The sequence below is a fragment of the Schistocerca nitens genome, chromosome 1 (genome assembly GCF_023898315.1).
Source record: "Schistocerca nitens isolate TAMUIC-IGC-003100 chromosome 1, iqSchNite1.1, whole genome shotgun sequence".
NCBI classification, from domain to species: Eukaryota; Metazoa; Arthropoda; class Insecta; order Orthoptera; family Acrididae; genus Schistocerca; species Schistocerca nitens.
In genome coordinates this window covers 760,113,639-760,138,133 of record NC_064614.1, presented here as the reverse complement: position 1 = coordinate 760,138,133, position 24,495 = coordinate 760,113,639, and the positions used below count along the sequence as shown (strand labels likewise).

General features: G+C 39.7%; 1 protein-coding gene across 3 annotated transcripts; it reads right to left on the bottom strand.

The window, feature by feature from the left end:
* Window positions 1–1,258: 1,258 nt before the first annotated feature.
* On the bottom strand, window positions 1,259–24,417 carry LOC126261017 (alpha-ketoglutarate-dependent dioxygenase alkB homolog 4). Of its 3 annotated transcripts, none has more exons than XR_007546678.1 (5): window positions 24,166–24,415; window positions 10,296–10,421; window positions 10,132–10,224; window positions 2,057–2,708; window positions 1,259–1,609 (listed from the first exon to the last, which is right to left on the bottom strand). XR_007546678.1 is itself a non-coding variant. In XM_049958504.1 (5 exons), exons 1-5 carry the CDS (start codon window positions 24,262–24,264, stop codon window positions 1,569–1,571), a joined length of 567 nt encoding a protein of 188 aa, XP_049814461.1. In that variant the 5' UTR covers window positions 24,265–24,417; the 3' UTR covers window positions 1,259–1,568. The 3 variants fall into 3 exon arrangements, 2 of the variants coding, with proteins under 2 accessions (XP_049814461.1, XP_049814460.1); XM_049958504.1 differs by having other exon boundaries at window positions 2,501–2,708; window positions 24,166–24,417; XM_049958503.1 differs by lacking the exon at window positions 1,259–1,609 and having other exon boundaries at window positions 1,791–2,708; window positions 24,166–24,414.
* Window positions 24,418–24,495: the final 78 nt, after the last annotated feature.

The following is a 24,495-nucleotide window of genomic DNA, read 5'->3' as shown; positions in this document are numbered from 1 at the left end:
AATATGATACTCGAACACTTGGGGTTAACACTGAAAATTAGGGCTGATGCACCTAGATTTAATAACATGGTGACAACACCAAAGGCTTGCGATAACCCTTTACTTGTTCTCCTTGGCCCTGCTGCTTCACTGTTCCTTATGATGCTCATGCTTCAGTCTATCAACAGACAGGGGGTCACTAGTGGATGAATTATGATGGAGTGTCATGATTTTTCAACTTATTCACCAATAGGGGGCATAAGGACACTATCATAAGCATTTGCGATATCTTTATATACTGTGTTGTGGTATGGATGGAGGACTGCGAAGCCAAGGAAATTCAGGACACAGAGTTCCACTTACCACCCTGAAGCATGTGGCTGATGACACAGCTGATTTCCAAAACATTCCACATGCTACGTCACAGTGTGACAAGATGCTCATAATGACGCATTGATGTAGCACTGCAACAATCATCGGTGGATGCCTCCACTGCCAGACAGCCAAAGCAGTCACCAGGACATCATTTATATACATCAAAGAAGTCGTCGGGCAACTGTAGCCAGGTGGTATCTGTACTGCAGGATACTCCAGCACCCACTAAACAGCTGTTATCATCGGCCTGCAAATCCAAATTCCGAAGTCCAGAATTCAGGTTTCTGCACCATCCCACCTCCACACCACAATCTATGGTTACACACCAAGCACAATCATCCTAGGTTGCAGGAATGTAGCATTGGCACCAGCTCTTTGTTGCTGACATCACTCAGTGCCTGATCATCATGCTGTTTCCTAGCAGAATGCATTATCTTCAGGTGTGTCGACTGCCGCAACACCAATATGAAGAAGACATGTGGTTTGATGCCAGGCAGTGTCACTGCACGAGAGCATGTACTATTATCTGATCTAGCTGAGTTGTCCTAAATGCCGCCTGTCCTCTGACAGATTCCTGTTGCCTTTGCCAACCCATTCAGTTCACAATGTTGAAGTGGAAGAGTCTAATGCTATCCTGACAAACCAGAAGAATGGGTCCTTTACCACACACCATAAAGGCCAAAACATCTGACATCTGTACAAGTGGCACCACAAATGGGACTGGCAGAGGTGCTATTGTCATTACCAACACTGTCAACAGCAAGTGGCAGCATGTGTATATTATAATTGCTCGAGGGTTCCTTGTTTCTAGTTCTGTGTGTCTCTTTTCTTGTATAAATACACCATAGGTATTATATTAGGAATTAAGATGGATTTTTGTTGGGAAAGAACAAGCAAGTTTAAATAGTAGATAAGTGTAGACTTAATTAAAAGTAGCATTGTCATGCAAATTTTTAAATTCTGAAGTTCTCCAGGAATCTATGCTAATAGCTATTTGGTTTGATGTCCACAGAGTGAGAGTTGTCATGCAGAACTTTTTCTCTTCCTTTCTGTTTCTGTGCCACGTTCCTAATTCCAGCAGTGATTTTATCCTCTAGTGAGGTAGTTGAAAGCCGTGATACAATGCTGACAGGATTAAAAATAAAACACCATATTACTGCCCCACAAAACAATGTTGTGAAGCACTTCAGTGATGCATATTTCAGGCCAGTAAATCATTCCAGAATCACCTTAAGATAGGCCCATTTCCATTTTTCTGTAAATATAAAGTACATTTATTAAGCACATAATAAAACACTCTTGAGGTCTAAAGGCTGCGCAGATACTGGAAAGAAACAGATTTCCTTAAAACCACATGGCCTGTAACAATATGGCAAGAGGATCACAGGGGTTCAGAAATCTTCATGTGATACTGTTAGTAAAAATGTAATCATGTAACAGGATCAATAAATTTAATTTTTCACGTATACATAACACATTCAATTTTTTTTTTTTTTTTAGAATAAATTATGTAAAAATAATCTAGATGTCAATTGTAAGATACTCTGACAACATTTTATGTGCAGTGTAAATGGTAAGAACACACAGTTTTTCGTAATGCAGTAAAATGAGAAAGTATGTACTTGCTCTTAATTAAGCTGTTAACTCATATACATACAGACTTCTTCCAATGGTTAATGTTGTGCATCTGCAGGAAAGTTACCTGTGTATAAATTTTCTCTCTTCTTGGAGGTAAAATGTAAGAGCTTCTGTGCCCATGATCATGATTCCTGTGACATTATCCTATGGTCCCAGAAATTGTTGGCAGCATTCAAAATTTCACTTCCCTTCTCTTCATGTTGCCCACCTTTAAGATATGGTGGAGTGAACTCCCGATAAGCAATACACACCCTTCTTTCTGAAATGTCTTCACGTAAAACACAGTGTTCCCAACCATACCGTGCTGGACCATAAATCACCAACAGAGAGCGCTTTGGCATGGGTACACGAACTACACAATCTTCTTGTTCACAACAGTCTAGAGGACCAAGGACAACTGGACGATACTCAAATGCGCAGCACAAATTATATCGCTTAATATCCCCTCTGTATTTTGTAAATGTCAACATACTGTCTGACAGAAGATTAACAGTAACAATACGCTCACCCCATATCCAGCAGTCATCAATATGAGGATCAATTGATGCACCACGTATTGGATCATATTCCAAGGAGCACTGTTCAATGGTTTTATACCCTGATAATAATGGTACAGTTTCAAAACGCTCTTGCACAAACTTTGTGAATTCCGGGAAACCATTAAACTCGCTCAACTGCAGACGCTTCTTCTTAAAATTACACTTTGGTCCAAAATTCTGTAAAATAAAAGTAAAATCAGTACAAGTATGGAGCAACGAGCACCTTATATCTAAAAAATAAATAATTCTGATAAGTGACTAGGTATTTAATAGAGATAAAAGAGAATCTATTAGTTTATACTAATTCAATGAAGAAAACCCAACTATACAATGTCGCTATGAGACAATGTCGCTATGAGACAATGTCGCTATGAGACAATGTCGCTATGAGACAATGTCGCTATGAGACAATGTCGCTATGAGACAATGTCTGGTATGAGACAATGTCTGGTATGTCGTTATAAATACAGGGTGATTCAAAAAGAATATCACAACTTTAAAAATGTGTATTTAATGAAAGAAACATAATATAACCTTCTGTTATACATAATTACAAAGAGTATTTAAAAAGTTTTTTTTTCACTCAAAAACAAGTTCAGAGATGTTCAATATGGCCCCCTCCAGACACACGAGCAATATCAACCCGATACTCCAACTCGTTCCACACTCTCTGTAGCATATCAGGCGTAACAGTTTGGATAGCTGCTGTTATTTCTCGTTTCAAATCATCAATGGTGGCTGGGAGAGGTGGCCGCAACACCATATCCTTAACATACCCCCATAAGAAAAAATCGCAGGGGGTAAGATCAGGGCTTCTTGGAGGCCAGTGATGAAGTGCTCTGTCACGGGCTGCCTGGCGGCCGATCCATCGTCTCGGGTAGTTGACGTTCAGGTAGTTACGGACAGATAAGTGCCAATGTGGTGGCGCTCCATCCTGCTGAAATATGAATTGTTGTGCTTCTTGTTCGAGCTGAGGGAACAGCCAATTCTCTAACATCTCCAGATACTGTAGTCCAGTTACAGTAGCACCTTCGAAGAAAAAGGGACCAAAAACTTTATTGGCTGAATTCTCTGTAAACTGTTTATACCAACGTTTAATACACCACCTATCAGGAGGTTTAACACCATACTTCGTTCGAAATGCACGCTGAACAACTGTCGTCGATTCACTTCTGCCATACTCAATAACACAAAAAGCTTTCTGTTGAGCGGTCGCCATCTTAGCATCAACTGACGTTGACGCCTAGTCAACAGCGCCTCAAGCGAACAAATGTACAACTAAATGAAACTTTATAGCTCCCTTAATTCGCCGACAGATAGTGCTTAGCTCTGCCTTTTGTCGTTGCAGAGTTTTAAATTCCTAAAGTTGTGGTATTCTTTTTGAATCACCCTGTATATTCCCTCAACAAACATAACTTTGATAACCTGTATATGCAGTTAATCACATAAGCTATTAATATTAAATATTTGTGGAACCACTGCACACATTAAACCTCTTAACAAGTGATAGTTTACAAAGAGTGCGTTATATTGTTTGGTTAACATTCATAACTTTGTATTTGACAAAATACGAAAGTAGTTATGACGCTTTGAGTAGAGTTATATAATTTTTAGTAGCCTTTGAGAAATCTTGAAACTGAGGGTTTAGCGATATGACACCTTTTACAGTTAACTGAGAAACTGTTTTCAAAAAGAAATAAGAATGTCACTACACATCATCAGAAATTTAAACTTACTGACTACCAGAAATGTACTTTGGACCCCAGCCTACACAAATAAAGACTACTTAACAGTTTCATGACAATGAGAAGATAGCCAGGCTACCATTATGAGAACACTGGCAGATTTATTGGCTGCTGTTGGTGTGAACAATACGTGATGTACTTTGTTGGCTTTGTCATATCATCATAGTGGCTGGTCATGCACCGTAGCTTTACAGCCCAAACATTCTTTATAGAATTGATCCTTATAGAATTGATCCCATTATGTAAATAGACAAGTCAATGAATAATACATTTTCACACTGTAACCAGAATCAAGTCCAAATCTGAAAGCAGGGTCTTCAAATGAAGAACAACTTAGCATTGTAAGTATGTTTATTATGAACACAAAAGCACATTCACAACAGATGGAGAGAAAAGCTATTAGCATGAAACATTATTTTCCAGAATGCAAACACTGCAAACATAAGAAATTTTGAGAACCTTCCAGAACTGAGAAACACTAAATGATACGTAACTGTAGGGGGTCAGATTTGAAACGGTGACCAGCAGCATGCCAGCGAGCAACATTAACTATACCACACTGCATACAGCATGACTCACGGAACTATATAAATAAGTGAAACGATTGGGCAAATACTGTAGGATTAATGACATTGACGAAACCAGAGGATTATAGTTTAAATCAAATACATGTTTACTAACGTTCAAATAAAATAAATAATGTACGCAGCACATGCAGAAACACACTCAGCAAGGTTCATTTAACTGCACGTCAATTTATGAAAAACAGTAAACACACAGTCAGAAAGTACAGTTTCCCGCTATCAACCACTATGTACGAGGGTCGGTCAAAAAGTAATGCCTCCCATTTTTTTTCTACTTAAAGATATTAAGTTAAGTGGAAAATTTGAATTTGGCGCCATTCCTCAAACCTTCTTCTGCAATCCACTGCAGTAGTAACTTTCTGTGTCAACAGGTGGCAGCACAGCAGAAGTTTGTAAGATGGCCGACATCGATGTTCGTTTGAGACAGCGTTGTGTGATTGAATTCTTGAATGCAGAAGGTGAAACGCCCATATGCATTCATGAAAGACTGAAGAAGGTGTATGGTGTTGTGACAGTGGATGTCAGCACTGTTAGACGATGGGTTCGTCGTTGTAAGGAAGCTGAAGGGCAAACACCGTTGACTGACGAAAAGCGGAGCGGCAGGCCGGTGAGTGCAGTGACTCCACACAACATTCAGCAAGTTGATGACATCATTCGTGGTGACCGTCGGGTGACTGCAGATGAAGTGTGTCGCATTATTTCTCTTAGTAAAGGCAGTGTGATCACGATTATTAAACAATTGGGGTACTCAAAAGTTTGTGCACGGTGGGTTCCAAGAATGTTAACCGATCAGAATAAAGAGGCAAGGAAAACAATAGCCTCCCAACACTTGCAGCGCTTCCGTTTGGAGGGAGATGAGTTTCTGAAAAAAATTGTGACCGGGGACGAAACATGGGTGCATTTTTTTGAACCCGAATCAAAGAGGCAGTCAATGGAGTGGCGTCACACAAGCTCGCCGAGGAAGAAAAAATTCAAAACTGTGCGATCGGCAGGGAAAGTTATGGCAACAGTTTTCTGGGATACAGAGGGTGTGATTCTGGTTGATTTTTTGGAGCAGGAATGCACAATAAATTCTGTTCAATACGTCACAACCCTCAAAAAACTTAAAGCACGTCTTCAGCCAGTTCGCCCAACAAAATCAATTGCAGATGTTCTTCTTTTGCATGACAATGCAAGACCACACACCAGTCGTCACACCTCTGACGAGATTGTCAAAATTGGATGGGAAGTTTTGCCTCATCCCCCATACAGCCCTGACCTGGCACCATCAGACTTCCATCTGTTCGGGCCATTAAAAGAAGCTCATCGTGGGATTCATTTTGAAGATGAGGAGGCCGTCAAAACATCCGTGCGTCAATGGCTTAGGAAGCAGAGCTGTGATTTTTACCGTGCTGGGATACATGCCCTTGTTCAAAGATGGACCAAAACTGTAGAGATGGGCGGAGATTACATTGAAAAATGACAAAATGATCCTCAATGTTGTGGTTTTCAACCTATGTAATTGCATTTAAATTTCCTGACAATTAAACGTAGAAAAAAAAATAGGAGGCATTACTTTTTGACTGACCCTCGTACATTAAAGTTTGTTATCCTGACTAACCACTGTGTGAAAAATGCAACAAGTCCCTCATGCATGAATATAAATATGAGTTGTAGCAAATAATTACAATTCACATCTGCCTCAAATATCTAAAGAAAATTAAGGTTTGTAGAGTTGTGCAAAATCGATTACAGTAAAGACAGCCAAATAATCTAAGTCCAGCAAAAAGTTTAAGTATGTAACTCCTGTTCACACTGAAAAGTATGTAATTTATGTGGTTGCACACTCCTCCCAACCAGCTCACCAGTGACCACAGTGAAGACTGACAGCAAAAGGCCAATGTCCAAAGGACAATGTGTGCCCTACAACTATCATTAAATTTTTTTTTTTTTTTTTTTTTTATGTCAAACATTACTGAATCTATGTTGATACTTAAATAATGACCACTATTCATATCTAAGCTAATTCCATACATGTATTTGATACAATATTACAGTTAAAATTGTTGTAGTCAGTTTGTGACTTCTTACTAAAATAGCAATACATTAACAAACAAGTTATAAATAAAATTTACGAAAGATGCCTACATCCAGTTTTACAATGAGACAAAAAGTACATAAAATCATAAATACGATGTGTGATCAAAAAGTAACAGGATTTTTTTTTCTTTTTTTTTTTAATTTTGCAGGGTTTATATATCTTATTTTCAATTTTAGCTTGTTGGTACACATGTTCCTGATGTATGTTTGCATTTTTAGTTGTTCTGAATATTTAGTTTATTGTTGACAGCTGAAAATGTTATATGTGCTTCTGAGTGCTTGGCGAATTTTTACTTTTGGAAAAGAGTGATCATAGAATTTGCAATAAATTTTGCTTGAAAAAAATTGAATACTGTGCAGCACTGCATTCAAAATGCTGACTATAGCTTTTGGCAAATCTACTATGACTAAGACAAGAGTTTATGAGTGGTATAAATGTTTCACAAAGAGGGTCAAGAAGACAGAGATGACAACTACCCTGGACACCCTAGCACAACAGTTACTGACAACAATGTGGAAGTAGTACAGAAAATGGTTCTAGAAAATTGCCGTATCACCATCTGAGAGGTTGCTGATGATGTCAGCATATCCTTTGGCTCATGCCAAGCAATTTTTTTCAAATGTTTTGGGCATTAAATGTGTAGCAGTGAAGTTTGTTTTGAAATTGTTGAATTTTGACTGAAATCGAATTGCATAGACATCGCTTAGGAATTGGTGAATGAAGTCGACAATGATCCAGAACTTCTAGAGAAGGTTATACCAAGTGATAAAACATGGGTGTATGGGTATGATGTTGAAACCAAGGACCAATCATCCCAATGGAAAATACCTGAAGAGCCAAGACCAAAAAGAATTTGGCAAATTCAATCTATGTGAAGGTTCTCCTCACTGTTTTCTTCGATTACAGTTCAACAGTGTCTCTCAAGTTTCTGCTTATGATTGTATGGTCAGTGAGGAATACTACTGGAAGTTATGTGCAATATGTGTGACAGAATCCAAAGAAAATGACTAGAACTGTGGCAAAACCACTCACCACAATTGCATCACATCAATGTTCCTATTCACACCTCAATGCTTGTTTGTGATTTTTTGGCAAGAAGCAAAACTATTATGTTGCCTCAGCTGCCGTATTCATTAGACATGGCCCACTGCAACTTCTTTCTAGTTTTGAAGCTGAAGAGAACCATAAAAGGAAGTGTTTTACCACCACTGATGTGAGAAGAACAGAATCGCTGGACGAGCTGAACACCATAACGAAAAGCGAGTCCCAGAAGGCTTCCAAGATCGGAAAAAGCACTGGCACAAGTGTATTACATCTGAGGGGGATTACATTGAAGGGAATGAAGTGAGTGTTGATGAATAAATGATCAAGTATGCCAAGTTTGAAGAACAGGTGTCCTTCTACACGTTGGCTACCATGTCTCCTACATGTTCATTTTATTCATTATAATTTGCAACTCCAGGCTGTTTTATACAACTTTTATTTATGGTCCTTAACATAACTAACCAATCAAAGCATATAAAAATAGTATATTGTGGATAACCATCCATTAGGAAGATTAGGTAAGGATCTACGAAACTAGCACTCCCTTTCAACTTTGTTTAACCGTGGATGATTTGCATATAAACTTAATGAACTCGTCTGTAATTCTTTATACACATGCACGATTTTAAAAAAGACTTGTTGGAACGTTTACTGACACTGTCAGTTTTCATTTGACATTGCATATGATCGGACTGCTCCGGATTCAGTTGTTACCAATTTTATACTCTACTGTGAAGAAAATTTTTTAACTTTCTTAATATTTATCCCAGAATCATGCTTAGAATTGCAATGAGATTGTCCCATTGCAATTATTAATTATTATTATTATTATTAAAATCTGTTTGCAGGGCCTGTAACATAGTTTCACTGAAAATATAAGTAATATTTCATATCATCCATCTTATCCACCACTGTGTCATCTCCACCTTTCTACTAAGTACACGCACTCCACCATCAGAAAAGACCCTGAGTTCCGGTATTGACCACCAATCTACACACATTCCTTGCCCGCTCAGTTAGTCACCGCAATCTGTCAAAGCACTCACTGCTATCTCTTGTTACACGAGCTGATTCTCGTAATGTCACACTATGGTATAAAAGAACAGATCAATATCTCCTGTCTGAAACACATAGTAGATACATATTTTTTATATGCTTTGGGACAGCCATTTTTAGGCACTGCAAAAAAGATATTATTATCTAAAAGGTGAAGTGACAGCTGCTCCAATGGTGTCGCTGAGTGACAGAGGAAAAGGAAACACCTGCAAGGCAGCACTAGAAGGAAGCATAGAACATTAATATTTTATAGTGCCATATTAATGTAATATAGTTCTTCATTGCATATCTTTTTATGTTTATTGCAACACCTGATGATGACTTTGCCAAGCACGTAACAAATGAAAATCTCTTGAGTGATCTAGACAGGAAATATCAACTGAAGTGCAATACAATTACCGTCTCATACAAGGGATGTGTTTCTTTTTTAATACGAGAACGGAATAGCTTGGTTCCCTTTGAAAGAAAGAAACCATCACAGTCAGTAAATGGACAATCCATGGTCTTGTCTACCTAGTGAGTCAGGAAAGTAAGTTAAATGATGTTAGCAGCGGGGTCACGGGAAGAGGGGCAAAACAGCTTTGAGTTCAGTTTGGATGAAACATGGGAGCAAGGTGGCTAGACAAGGCATCTATACAATAGAAGGAGCTGTGATATAGTATTAAAATGGTTTGGACAGAGAAGGCATCAAGGGAGAAAAGCAGATCCAGCCTGGTACAAGTTGGGAAAGTAATTGTGTTTAAACAGACAAAGATACATGGAAAATGATGACTATTTTTATTTTCTTGCTGAGTATGGGCTAAGTGAATTGAGGCCATCGAACACTTAAGAAAACAGTGCACCCCATTTTCTCCACATACAAATATGTTTGCTTGTATCTCTGCAGAAATTTTCCAGCATATTATTCTTGAACATACACATATGTTGTCTGAAAAGTAATTTATTTTTTGGAACTCCATAGCCTTGTTAACACAATTTTTAAAACTGGCAGATGAGATACCACTATACAAGGTAAAAATTAAACAATCAACAGGAAGACTGGAAGAATTTTGCAATGCACAAAAAAATAAAGAAAACTGACTAAAAATTACCTGCTTTCTACGGCCACTCTGAGATAAATCCCATGGCATTTCATCAATGCCATTAATTAAGATTGCTTCTTCTTCTGGTGTCAAGAAATCAAGCTGTAATATAGGTTTCATTAGTAACAATATTCAGTATCATAAATCTGGACATTTGAGGAAACACATTCTACCTGTATATATATTCCTGGGAATTCAATAGCATCTCCTTCATGGGCTGAATGAGTTTTGTAGTCTTTCATACATGAGCCTTCCCATGCTTTGTTACAGAAAGCACAGTATATGTAGCTTTTGCAGCCCTAAAAAAAGAAAAATTAATTATATAAAAAAATTTATTCCAAAATTCATTTAATTCGCACACACATAGACGGAATGGCTTACAATTACCTTCAGGAGACAATTCCTAGTGCAGCTGGTAGAAACAGATAATTAAACAGAAAAAAATTGTCCATCTTTAAGAACCATATTTTTCTTCTTCTGTGGAGGAAAGAAGATAGTTGGGTAGTATAGGAAAAGTATACTGACTAGGACATTCAGAATCTCCTCTAAACTGATCAACTGTACTTTGAGATGAACCTCTTGCAGTTAAGTAATGGCCTTTCTTGTCCGTTTCTCTGTGAATGCAAACTAACTACCTAAAAGAGGGTGGAGGGGAGAGAAAAGGTAGGTGTGTGTGTGCGAGAGAGAGAGAGAGAGAGAGAGAGAGAGAGAGAGAGAGAGAATTAATGATTTGCTAAACTGCAAGATACTGAGATCACCTTGTTGATATTGCTTTAGTATGAAATGAAGTTCAACGTACCAAGTTATCAAGATAAATAGGGTAGCTTGACCTTTCTTATACCCCCCTGTATAAACACAAATAAGTCATCAGACTTGAATTATTTTTTTCAACACGCATGTTTTTATGATAATAAATGGTTGCTTTGTTTATTTTGGGATTTTAACAGCCCCAACAGATAGTTCAGGAGATGAATGTGAGAACAAGTGATAATCACCTCCTTAATAAAGATAAACATAGCCATACAAGAAGAAGAAGAAGAAGAAGAAGAAGAAGAAGAAAGGAAAATTACTATACAAGACAGTGAAATCTCATATAGACAATGAGTGCTCCAGGTGCAAAAGGTTTTTTAATGCTTACAGAAATAAAAGGAATAAAAATTTTAAAAAATCATTTTCTAGCGTAGCACACTGAGAAATGTATACACAGTATGAATTAGTATTTAAAATTAATCTAAATTTGAAATGCTGCATTGTAACAGAAAATACGTAATAATCTTTTATGAGTCTGTAAAATGTAATCTTGTTTTCTTTTATTGTACATCTATTTGATATTCATTGTAATTAAGGCTTGACATAATGTAAAATGGTAATTGCAATCAGAACACAGATGTTGCATCTTTCTTAGCCTGTCTGCATATAAAAAAATGTATGCCACACCCAATACTCTCAGCTGAAAATTATCTGCTAGAATCCACAAGCAAGGAATAAATAAATCTCAAAGCATATGATAATGTCAAAAATATTTCAATGTAAGTAGGTCACTATCTGAAGGTTTCCAAATAATTAACAAATGGTAATTTATAATACTATAAAATGAATAGTGCATGTATTGGGATTGCATGAGTGCATTTTATGAGATCCTTTTTACAAAAGTGAGGAAGCTCTTTTTCCTAGAAGTGGATAAGATGCCAAAACAAAGTGTCTAAAAATACTGAGGGTTGAGGATTACTTGTGAACCAAGTAACCGTATACGTTTTCATGAATATACAGACTATGGGTCCCTTGTTCCAGCTCAAAGGTAGCACTGATTAAGCAGTTTTAATAGGACTACTGTTGATCTTTTATTTTTTGATTGGTTTTGTTTCTTCCCTCATAATTGCCAGTACTACTACATTGATTCAAGCTTTTTGAATCTAAATACATTGTGAAATACAAATTTAATAATCATTCCCTGTTAATAATGGGCAAGTTAGATCTTAATTTTATTAGTGCAAGTAAATTTGTAGAATTCTTGAAAGCTGGAGCTCCCACACACTAATATCAGATGCAGTTACAAGAAATCTACATCTACATATATACTCTGCTAGCCACGAAGCGGTGTGTGGCAGAGGGCACAATTTGCGCCAAAGTCATATTTCTCCCCCTCTGTTCCACTTCGGATCGCACAAGGGAAAAAAAGACTGTCTGAACGCCTCAGTACGAGCTCTTACTTCCCTTATCTTTGAAAGATGATCATTACGCGGTTTGAAAGTTGGTGGTAATAATATATGCTCTACATCCTCAGTGAAGATTGGATTTCGGAATTTAGTGAGCAGCCCCTTCTGTTTAGAATGTCGCCAATCTGCAAGTATGTCCCTCTTCAAACTTTCTATGAGATTTGTAACCCTCTCGCGATGGCTTAATGCACCAGTCACAAATCTTGCCACTCTTCTTTGGACCTTCTCAATCTCTTTAATCAGACCCAACTGGTAAGGGTCCCATACAGACGAACAATACTCTAAGACTGGATGAACTAACGTATTGTAAGCTATTTCCTTTGTTGAAGGACTGCATCGCTTCAGGATTCTAACAATAAACTGCAATCTAGAGTTTACCTTACCCGTTACTTGTGTAATCTGATCATTTCATTTGAGATCACTTCAAATAGTCACACCCAGATACTTGACTGATGTTACCGCTACCAAAGACTGATCATTTATTTTGTACTCATATATTAATGGGGATTTTCACCTTTTTATATGCAGTAGGTTACACTTACTAATATTGAGAGATAACTGCCAGTCATTACACCATGCCTTTATTTTCTGCAAATCCTCATTGATTTGTTCACAACTTTTGTGTGATACTACTTTCCTATAGACTACAGCATCATCGGCAAACAGTCTAAGGCCGCGGTCAATACCATCTACCAGATCGTTTATGTAAATCGTAAAAAGCAGAGGACCTATTATGCTGCCCTGGGGCACACCTGAAGTTAAACTTGTTTCTGTTGAAGTTACCCCGTTCAGGACGACATACTGCGCCCTGTCTGTTAGAAAACTTTCTATCCAACCGCGTATGTCATTGGATAGACCATAAGAGCACACTTTTTGAAGCAAGTGACAGTGTGGAACTGAGTCGAAGGCCTTTCGAAAGTCGAGAAATATGGCATCAACCTGGGAGCCGGTATCTAGAGCTTGTTGCACATCATGCACAAAGAGGGCCAGCTGTGTCTCACATGACCGCTGTTTCCTAAAACCGTGCTGGTTTCTGCAGATGAGCTTCTCAGAGTCTAGAAAGGTCATTATGTCTGAACACAAAATATGTTCCATGATTCTACAACAAATCGACGTCAGTGAAATTGGCCGGTAATTATGTGCATCCGATTTTCTACCCTTTTCATAGATTGCTATGACTTGGGCCTTCTTCTAGTCCCATGGAACTATATTTGTAGCATAGTCAACATAAAATCTTGCAGGGATACCGTCTGGCCCAGATGCCTTTCTGGCGTCTAAGGATCTTAACTGCTTTACAATCCCAGATACACTAAACACTATGTCAGCCATCCTTTCGTTTGTTCAATAATTGAAAGGGGTAATGGTGCTACAGTCCTCTATCATAAACGAGTTTTTGAAAGCTAGGTTTAGAATTTCAGCCTTCTGTTTATCATCATCAGTTACATTACCCGTACTGTCAGCAAGAGAAGGTACTGAATTATTTGTAGCGTTCACAGATTTTACGTATGACCAAAATTTTTTAGGGTTATTTTTAGAATCTGCAGATAAAATATTGCTTTCAAATTCATTAAAGGTGTGTCTCACTGTCCTTCTGACAACTGCTTTCATTTCGCATAATTTCTGTTTGTCAGTGGGGCAGTGACTATGTTTAAAATGACTGGAAAATTCTCTGCTTTCTCAGCAACTTCCTAATATGTTTGCTGTACCAAGGTGGATCCTTTCCCTCCCCTATACTTTTGCTAGGCACAAACTTCTCTAACACATGGTGGACAATACCTATAAATTCCAACCAAAGATGCTCAATATCTTTGTGTCCTGCGGGGAATGCTTGGAGCTGACTACGAAGATATTCATTAATGACACTTATTCGCTTTCCCAAACAAGAAAACTCTACGCTGATGAAGTAGACTCAATTATTAAATAATTAAAGAGTAAATATTCCTGTAGGTGTGATGAGATTTCAGGTAGGATCATGAAGATCAATGCACCAGATGGAACTTGTCTTTCAGGTGTTATTAATTTGCTTACAGACTGAAATACTAATTAGTGAAACAATTTTATAAAATGGGTGAAAGACATAATATAGACAGTCAGTTTCATTGTTACCATTTTTTTATTTTGAGAAAGTAATGTTTAGGAGTGCAGTGGCACATCTCAGACCATATAATTTGCTGTCAGTCTTGCAGTTTGTTTTCAGGGTAAGAGTGCCCACAGAAAATACAATTAATTCTGTTGTGTGTGACGCGTTAACAGAAGTGAACAATAGGTTGAGGAAAGGAGATATTTTCGCTGATTGAAGAAAAGCATTTGATTGTGTGGACCATAAAACATTTTTGGATAAGTTCAAACATTACGGGATTAGAGAAAAAGTGCAACAATTGTGTACTTCTTATCAGAAAAGTAGAAAGCGGAAGGTTGTCCTCCAGTGTCAACAGGGAAGAGGTTTGAATCTGACTGGTGTTGTGTACAATGGAGTTTCTACAACTAAACATGACAGAGAACTGAAAATATTCTCTCTTCACACATAGCACAATTAGTGTCTTAGGTGACATACACAAATGAGAAGCTAATAGGGTGGCAAGCACCATCAGCAAGCGCCTTTCAGATAACAGATTAATTCTAACATTCTATACAGATCCTGATGTAGATGTCTGGTAAAAAAGAAATTTTATTGTCCTGAGGTAGTTAAACACTGAGTTATATTCTGAAGATTGAAAGTAGCTGGAAGGCTTTCTTAGAAATTTCACAATTAAGAACTTGTGCAGAAACCGAATGCTGGCATCTTCACTGTAAGAATGATCCACACTGTCCCTGACACTGGAATGCTAAGGCTTGTTTACTTTGCTTACTTTAATTCTATTATCTTGTATTTTGGTATACTTTGGAGCAACTCTGTGCACTCACCAAGCATATTCTCAGCCCAGAAAAAGTTGGTCAGACTGATTCGTGGTGTCAGTCCATAAAATCCATGTAGGCTGCTGTTAGGGTGTCTTGGAATTCTACCTCTGTCATCCCCATACAAACACTGCTTAAAAGAATTTGGGGAATTTCTATATCAACATCTAGTATGTTCAATCTATACTGAAGCAGGCGGTACCTGTAGTCTTATAGCATAGCTTGAGATCTTCACTTTCAATGTAGGCAACAACTAAAGCAATTCACCATCTATCGGCCGTGTTGTGCATCACAGTATCAGCTGACCCCTCAGAAGGAAGTGAGTTCTATTGTACCAGGGTTCTCTAATGAGGTAGGCAGATGACAGTATCACTTGTGGACATTGTAATCAACAGGCAAAGTAACACCTCAATGTGATGCAAGTTGCTAGGGCAATCTGTTTGATACAGGAGGAATGGATTTTCGGTCATGTTTCAGCAGATGACAATGTCTCTCCATCTGTCATCCACAGGTCATGGACATGCTCGAGGGAGACATGTCAGTACACAAGGCAAGTTGGACAAGGTCACTGATGCCTTACAACCCCATGTGAAGACCGATATCTGGCCATCTATGTTACGGCGTTTTACGGCTACCACCAGAGCACTGCAAGACTATAACAGAAGGACCATTGGAGCTGCTGTGTCTGATCAGACTGTTCGGAAAACATGATACGACAACATTTCGCCCTCAGTTATGCCATTCCCATGTCAACTGGCAAATCTGTCACTGGCAAAATGTATTATTCACAGTCAAGCCCAGATTTTCTCTGACACAAGGTGATGGCTGTGTTCGTATGTGGACTCACAATAGTGAGCAGTATCTGCCAAATATTGTGCAGGAAATAAAAAGATTCAATCAAGTTTCTGTGACGGTGTGGGGAGGCATCAGTGTTGACGGCCACAGGGATCCTATCATCATACACAGTTGCCTTACTGCCATTCAGTGCATTGAACAGTTGTTGGACCACATGGTGGCTGCTGCGTAGAGGTTTCTTTCTTCCTTTTAACAACCGAAATCATAAGTGCCCGTGTCATAATCTTAGAACATCATTAAGTAAAAGAAGTTAAAAGCAGCTATATGCTTAGCCCAATAAAAAGCAGGAAAGATAGTTAGAAACAAGATATTCTCCTTGGAGAAAGGTCCACAAAATACACTATGGAGAGACAGAGGTCCCTACCCAAAGATCAAATGTCCGTCACCATATTGCTACAACAGACAAAAAGTAAAATGTGATCAACAGCCCACATGCCGTTTGCTAAAACAGCTGATAACTCAGACAGTAAACATACACGGAACCCACATGGTTAAAAAAAATGGGTATTGGATCAGGAAATGGTAACTGTCAAATGTTGGTGACAATGAGCACAATGTGGTGGGAGATCACCATTTAACAAATGGCGATGGCTAAAAAGACAGTGCTCTATACGCAACATAGCTAAAATGATCTCACAACGAGAAGGCCGAGGAGGAGGTTGGCCAAGCCGTTGGAAAAGCTTTAATTCCCTGGAGCTTGTTCCCATGAAGAGAACACCAGAGGTGATGTCAAAGTGACACCATCTGCCGACATATGGCAACACAAGATCATCTGGAGGAATGGAAGAGCTAGCAGGCCGAGGTGAAGGAGGAGGACTGCAGTTTTTGCAGCAGCATCAGCAATCTCATTTCCCATTAGATCGAAGTGACCAGGAACCAACATGAACATTATGGTGGCTCCCTCAACAGTGAGCAAATGGAAGCTTTTGTCGATATGTTGTACCAAGGGATGGAAGTGCACAGCACACAAAGGCTCTGAGGTCACTGGGAGAATCACAGCATATGACAATTAAAAAGCTTGTGTCACCAGATGTACTGGGTGGCCTGATAGAGGGTGAAGAGCTCTCTTGTAAAACTGAGCAGTGTTCTGAAAGCTCACACCAAAAACAGTCAGTACCAATCACAAAGGCACAACTGACACCACAGTCGGTCTTAGAGCCATCAGTGTACATGAAGGTGCTATAGCTAAGTTGCATGCAAAGGTTGAGAAACTTACAATAATAGATCGAATCCAGATTAGTTTCATTGGAAAGTGAATGAAGTCCAAGATGAACATGGGCTCCTGCATGAAGCCAAGAAAATGAAGGGTTCACACCCATCCAAACACAGCAGGTAGCATGAAGTTAAACTGCCAGAGCAGTTGCCAAAAGTGAGCTCCAGGAGGTAAAAGAGAAGAAGGGCATGTCTCGTACTGGGGGTCAAGAGTGTCATTGAAAAAGGTGGCACAGGATGGATGGCTGGCATGGAAGATAAACGGCATGTATATCTGGCAAGGAGAACAACATGCCAATATAACAGTGATAGTTCTGCAGCTTCTGCACAGAGACACTCACCTGGGCTAGGGTAAAAGGTGCCAGTGGCCAAACATCTTCCATTTTGGTTGACCGTGTTGTGACGCATAAGATGGACAGACACGCAGATGAATAAATGAAACACCCACAATCTAGTGTCGAATGGACAAGGGATCAGTATAACTGGAGGAGGATGGTCTGATCCGTTCCCCAGGAAGTACCTCATAGGACATGTAGGACACAGACGGACCAGGTGCAGTGTGTGGACAGGTAAGAAGCCCAAGGTATTAAGATGGTGGAAGAAACCCATTGTACCACCAGAAATTCACAGAAACAGTTTTGTCAATGGAAAAGCGAAAGCCATTGTCGATACTCTATGGATCAAGATGAACGAGAAATTGCTGAAGACACTGCTCAAGGAGACGAGTCCATGGAGGACTGCAACAGATCACAAAGTCATTGAGGAAAAGAGAGCTGGAGATGCCTGGTGGGAGATAGTCCATAATAGCATTAATGACTACAGCAAAGAGGATGATGCTCAGGACAGAGCCTTGAGGCACCCCATTCTCCTGTATAAAGGTGTCCGCCAAGGCCAAATCCACAAGAACCTTGAAAATTCGGTCTTTAAAAAATGCCTGAAGTAAATGGCAAAGGCAGCTTTGTGAGCCCCACGTGTATAGAGTATGGAGGATACCAGTCCTCCAGCAGAGGTCGTAGGCTTCCTACAAAAAAAACGCATTTGGTATTTCCACACAAAACTGTTCGTGACATGGGTTGGCAAAGTGACGAGATGGTCAACTGCAGAAAAGCAAGCACAAAATCAACATTGTGCAGTGGGTAGTAGACTGCGAGACTCAAGCCACCATACCAGCCTGCCTTGACTCATACGTTCCATCACCTTGCAAACATAACTGGTGAGGGAAATGGGGCAGTAGTTAGAAGGAAAGTGTTTGTCCTTACTGGGCTTAGATATGAGTATGACAGTGGCTTCACGCCAGCTTCTAGGAAATTTGCGGTCTGCCTAAAAAGGATTGTAGGTTCAAAGCAGAAAGTGCTTGCCAGCAAGAGAGAGGTGTTGCAACATCTGAATTCCCTGTGGCAGAAGGTCAGGATGAGGTGAGAGTTCCCTCATAGAAAAGATGGTATTAAATAAAGCATTCACGATTTTGAGAGCAGAATAATATCAGCTGACACTCTTCCACTAGTTTCTGAGGGAGGAATGCAGGTTGATACTGAGTGGAGCTCAAAATCCCCACAAAATACTGGCCCAAGTTGATGGGGGCAGAGAAGGAGCTGACCAATAAGCTGGAATAAGACTTCCTTGGTGACAGTGAATGACAGGATGATGTAGCCTCTATAAAGTGAAAAGGTGAAATGACTAAGGAAAATGTGGACGGCAACAGCTTGCAGCTGGGTGTTCAATGGGGCAGTTTAGCTATGGATGTCATCCTGAATGAGCAGCATGACCCCCCCCCCCCCCCATAAGATAGAATGCAGTCCTCGGGGGGAGGGGGAGGGGGGGCTAAGAGTGAACCTGAAGGAAACATGAGAGGTCAAAACAGTATGGAGGACACAGTTTCATTTATTGGGGCAGAAAATAACCTGACACTGTGGATTCCAAGATCAGCCATAATTCCTCCTTGTTGGATCTAATGCCACAAATGTTCCACTGGAGAAGACTCATAACAGGGAATGGGCAGGAGGGAACAAATGAAGGGCAGTCACTTCGGCGGCTGCCAAGAGCCAGCCTTTGAAGACTCACTGGTACAGGGTCAGAGACTGGAGGCATTCTCCCTGAACTGATCTGTGGACTCCGGAGCAGAAAAATGGTAGGCAGTGAAATGGACATTGGCCCAGGTGAGGGTATCATGCAGCGACACCAGTGAAGAGGATCTTTGAGTTGCGGAAGGAGAAGACTGTATGCCTTTGCCCTATTTCTTAGAGCCTTTACAGTTCACAGACAGACCCAGACATTTGTTTACTGGAGGGATGTAGAAAGTCTTTGTGGGAGTGTTTTGTTCTTTCCGGCCTGCTGGTTGTGTAGCAGGTGATTTCACCGCCGGGGGGGGGGGGGGGGGCATAGATTTGGTGGCTTGTTGCACAACTGTAGCAGAAGGAGATGGGGATGCTAACGTGATAATGGGCAATTTCACGATTGCAGTACTGAATTGGCAGTCGCAAGTCTGTGCGGCCATGTCCTTCATGGAGCGAGGCATAGCAACGACAGTACTGTAAGTGCCAGATGGTAAAATTCAGGGCTTTTGACTAGCCATCAGCTTGTGAGTAACAAGGTAGAGTACTTTTTCCCTTACTCAGATCGAGATACACAGGACACTCATGGGATGAAGAGGCATGGTTGCCATTACAACTGATACAATGGGAGGAGAAGGCGGGCAATCACTCTCAGATCATCTCTACAAGTAACACATTTGGCCATGATTTGCGAGGGCACACAAATGTGGTTATAATATTGACACTGGCAGCAATGCATTGGGTTTGGAATGTAAGGCTAGACCGGGACGCCTTCATAGCCTCCCTTAATCTCCAGTGGAAGCACTCTTGATCAAATGTGAGAAAAAGAGAACGTGTAGGCACCAAGTTTGCATCAACCTCTTTTGTTACCCAATGGACCGCGGTGGTGCCCTAATCAGAAAGATAATGTTGGATTTCCCCCTCAGTCAGGCCATCAAGCAGCTGAGTGTAAATAACACCACACGAAGAATTCGGAGTGTGATGATCCTCAACTTGAACTGGGTATCCATGGAAGAGCTGTAAGCAGTTGTTGGGCTTGAAAATCACAACTGGTCTCCAGAAGCAAAGCCGCATTAAGTAAGTGAAGCAGGACTTCACAGGGCCTGCAACTGCATCAACATCTTTCTGAATAATAAATGGGTTAACTGTAGCAAAAGACTGACCTTTGGTATGTGACACCACAAGGAACCAAGCCGCAGCTGGGAGAGTCATTGAATCCTTAGCTTCATTCCATTTATCAGATGTAGACTGAGATGAAGATGATTGGTTCACTGCAATAAAATATCCCTCCATTGCTAGCGTCATGACTGGGGGCCCCTCTCAGAGATGGCTCACCTGCCTTACGTGATTTTTCACACATCAGATCACACCTCCCAGACTCCAGACAGAGGGACCAATTGGCAACTGGGAAGGTAACAGCTAAGGCAATCACCCTTTCCTGGGCCTGACAGGTGCCAGGGGTATGTGCGAACCCTATCTTTAGATGCGGGGCGGGGAACTAGGCATTACTCAGTCACTTGTTATGCATCGAACATCTGGGCTGGCCTTCAGGAGCACACAGGGAGGATAAAGAAACCAAGAGAGACCTGAAACACCAAAGCAGAGGAAGGGGAAGATGCAGAGAATGATGAAAGAAGGAAGAAACAGATGAAGGACTGTTGCTATGCCAGGCTTCAAAAAACACATTCATGAAAATACCCAAGACATGTTCCCCAGTGGCACGTAAAGTGCCCTCCGCCACACACCGTTGGGTGGCTTGCGGAGTATAAATGTAGATGTAGAGAGGAGAAAAAGAACATATGGTGATAATCCTGAATGCCTTCTCACACTCAATTATGTGGCAGAAATGACCAGTGATGTCTTGCAAAGCCTGGACATTGAAGTAACAGACAGGCCAGAGATGTGTGGGACGTGCTTGACAGACCCATTTGTAGTCATTCCAACACAGACTCTCCAAGAACTGCGTTATGGACTCTCCTGAAAAATGGAATGGGAATGGGTACCACAGATGAACTCTGTACACTTGTATGGAGCATGCCATATACATATGAGACAGTGATAAAATGCTCACAAAAGGTGCATATGTTATTGAAGCTCTCAGGGTACAATGAAAATCACTCAGTACAATGGGATGAACATTTGTTTCCACATCAGACATTTTGGTTCTTGTTATGTAAATGAATGAAGATGTAATGCTGTTCTGTTGTGTACTAAATTTGTGAAAGCTAAAGTTATAATTTGGTAACAAACTCAGTCCTCAATTACTGCTCAGTAGAATATGGCAGATGCCCAAATTCATTTTCCCCTAATTCTTTTGAGCATTATATATTCCACAATGAGACCTGTTACTGAAAATATTTACTGATTCAGAAGAAACTAACATTCGTTCATTCAGTGAAAACTAGAAAGAAAAATGGTACACATTAGGATAAAAATTCCTTAGTATTGCATTCTTATCTTAATTGTTTCTCATCCATGTTTCACTTAAATAGCCTACAAGGCTATACTCTACACAAATACCTTCGCAAAATATTTCCCCACATTTAAATTTATATTTGATGTAACAAATGTTTCTTCTTCTGTAATAAGATTCTTGCCACTGCCAGACTACATTTTAGATGTTCCACTGCCAGACTAAATTTTAGATGTTCTCTACTTCGACCATCACCAGTTACTTTACTGCTCAAATAGCAAAACTCTCCTACTATTTTTAGTGCCATTTCCTAACTGAATTCCTTTAGCATCACCTAATTTAATTTGACTACATTCCATCACTATTGTTCTGCTAATGTCGATGATCATCTTTTTCAAGGCACTATACATTTTATTTTACTGCTCTCCCAAATCCTTTGCTATCTCCAGGAGTCACAATGTCTTCAGAAAACCTCAACGTTTGTATTTCTTCTCCCCAAACTTGAATTCCATCTCAGTCTTTCTTTGGTTTCCTTTACTGTTTGCTCAAAGTAAAGATTGAATAATATCGGGGACAGGCTGCAACCCTGTCTCTTCCTTCTCAGCCACTGCTTCCCTTTCTTGCCCTTCACCTCTTACAACTGCCATCTGGTTTCTGCATTTGTAAAGAACCTTTTGCTCCATGTATTTTACCCCTGCCACCTTCATAATTTCAAAAGAGTGTATTTCAGTCGATATTGTCAAACGCTTTCTCTAAGACTATAAAAGCTATAAATATAGATTTGTCTTTCCTTAACCTATCTTCCAAGAGAACTTGTAGTGTCAATATTGTCTCACTTGATCCTACATTTCTCTGGAATCCAAACAGACTTTCCCCGACATCAATTCCTACATTTTTCCATTCTTCTGGAAACAATTCGTGTCAGTATTTTACAACCATGACTAACAGGTGGTTTGGTAATACTCCGACCTGTTTTTGGAATTAGAATTACCACCACAGTCATCTTTAAGTATGAGGATATTTCACCACTTTCATATGTCTAGTACACTAGGTGGAATAGTTTTGTCATGGCTATCTGTCTCAAGGGTATCAGTAGTTCTTATATAATGTTGCCTACTCCAGGGGCCTTGTTTCAACTTAGGTCTTTCAGTGCTCTGTCAAACTCTCCTCACAGTATAACATCTCCCATCTTCACTTACTTCCTCTTCCCTTTCTATAGTATTGCCTACAAGTTTATTTCACTGGTACAGCTGTTCTATATACTCAATTCATGTTTCAGCTTTCACTTCTTTGCTTAGTACTGGATTTTCAACTGAGCTCTTGATATTCATACATCTGTTTCATCTTTAATTTTCCTGTGTGCAGTACCTATCTCTCTCCCCCATTAATAGCTGCTTCTGTAGCCTTGCATTTATCTCTAGCCATTCCTGCTTCACCATTCTGCATTTTCTGTCAATCTCATTTTTTGACATCTGTATTCCCTTTCGGCTGCTTCAGTTGTTATATCTTCTCCGTTACAGTTACAATCTCGTTTTTAGACATCTGTATTCCCTTTTGGCTGCTTCACTTGTTATACCTTCTCCCTTCATCAGTTACATTCAATACCTTACGTTGTATCCAAGGATTACTACAAAGCCTCATCTTTTTACCTATTTGATCCTCTGTTGCCTTCACCATTTCGTCTCTCAAAGCTAACCATTTGTTTTCTACTGTATTCCTTTACCTAGTTCTTGTCAATATTTGCCTGATGCTCCCTCTAAAACTTTCAAAAACCTCTGGCTCTCTCAACTTATCCAGGTCTCATCTCCTTAATCTCTTACACTTCGGCAATATCTTAATTTTTAATCTATAGTTTATAGCCAATACACTGAGGCAGGAATCCACACCTGCCACTGGGAAAGTCTTAAAATTTAAAAGCTGGTTCAAAAATCTCTGTCTTACCATTGTATAATCAATCTGAAACCGTTCTGTGTTCTTTTGTTTGAATTTTTTATTTAATCAGCACTCTGTAAACCGTGTACTGTCTTATTTCATGACCAAGTACCTAGATCAACAATTGCATGTAGTTCAGTTTAAGTGCTCGACGTTGAAACATCCAGTCTAAAAACGAACATTCGCTATAGACTTATGTACTACTAGTTTTTACTACATTTACTATATAGTTCCTGAAAACTACTGAACTCTTGTCACACGCTCCAATGCAGATCCAGAAAAAAGGAGTAATAAGGATGAGGGAGTTTACATCTTGAATACCAAACAATAGACCTTATCTTTAAAAAAAAAATTAAATATCTTGAGAGGCTTTCTGGTTGTAAAACATACAAACTACGAAGCAAGAATACAGTCGTAACTGTAGCACAACTCTATCATTAGTTGTACTGTTTTATGATAAGAAACGTACCTTGGGGGGTTTTAAATCCTTCTTAGGAATTCCAAATTCTCTCTCACATATTAAGCAAGTTCTGATCCCTTTACAACCACATGGCCTAGGTTTTTCCATTGGTTACGTATTCCACGTGAGCAAAACTACGAAGCATAATACATCAGTAACATTTGTTGGGAACACGATCACATTCCAAGATTCCTTCCGTCTCTAATTGTCCCACTGCCACTCACAGATCGCTTCATCGCTATAATCCAGCTGTTTGCTGACAAATGTAATCCATCGAATAAATAAACGTCGATATACCATATCGACTAATCGATACAAACACCGTAATTTGTCTAAAAA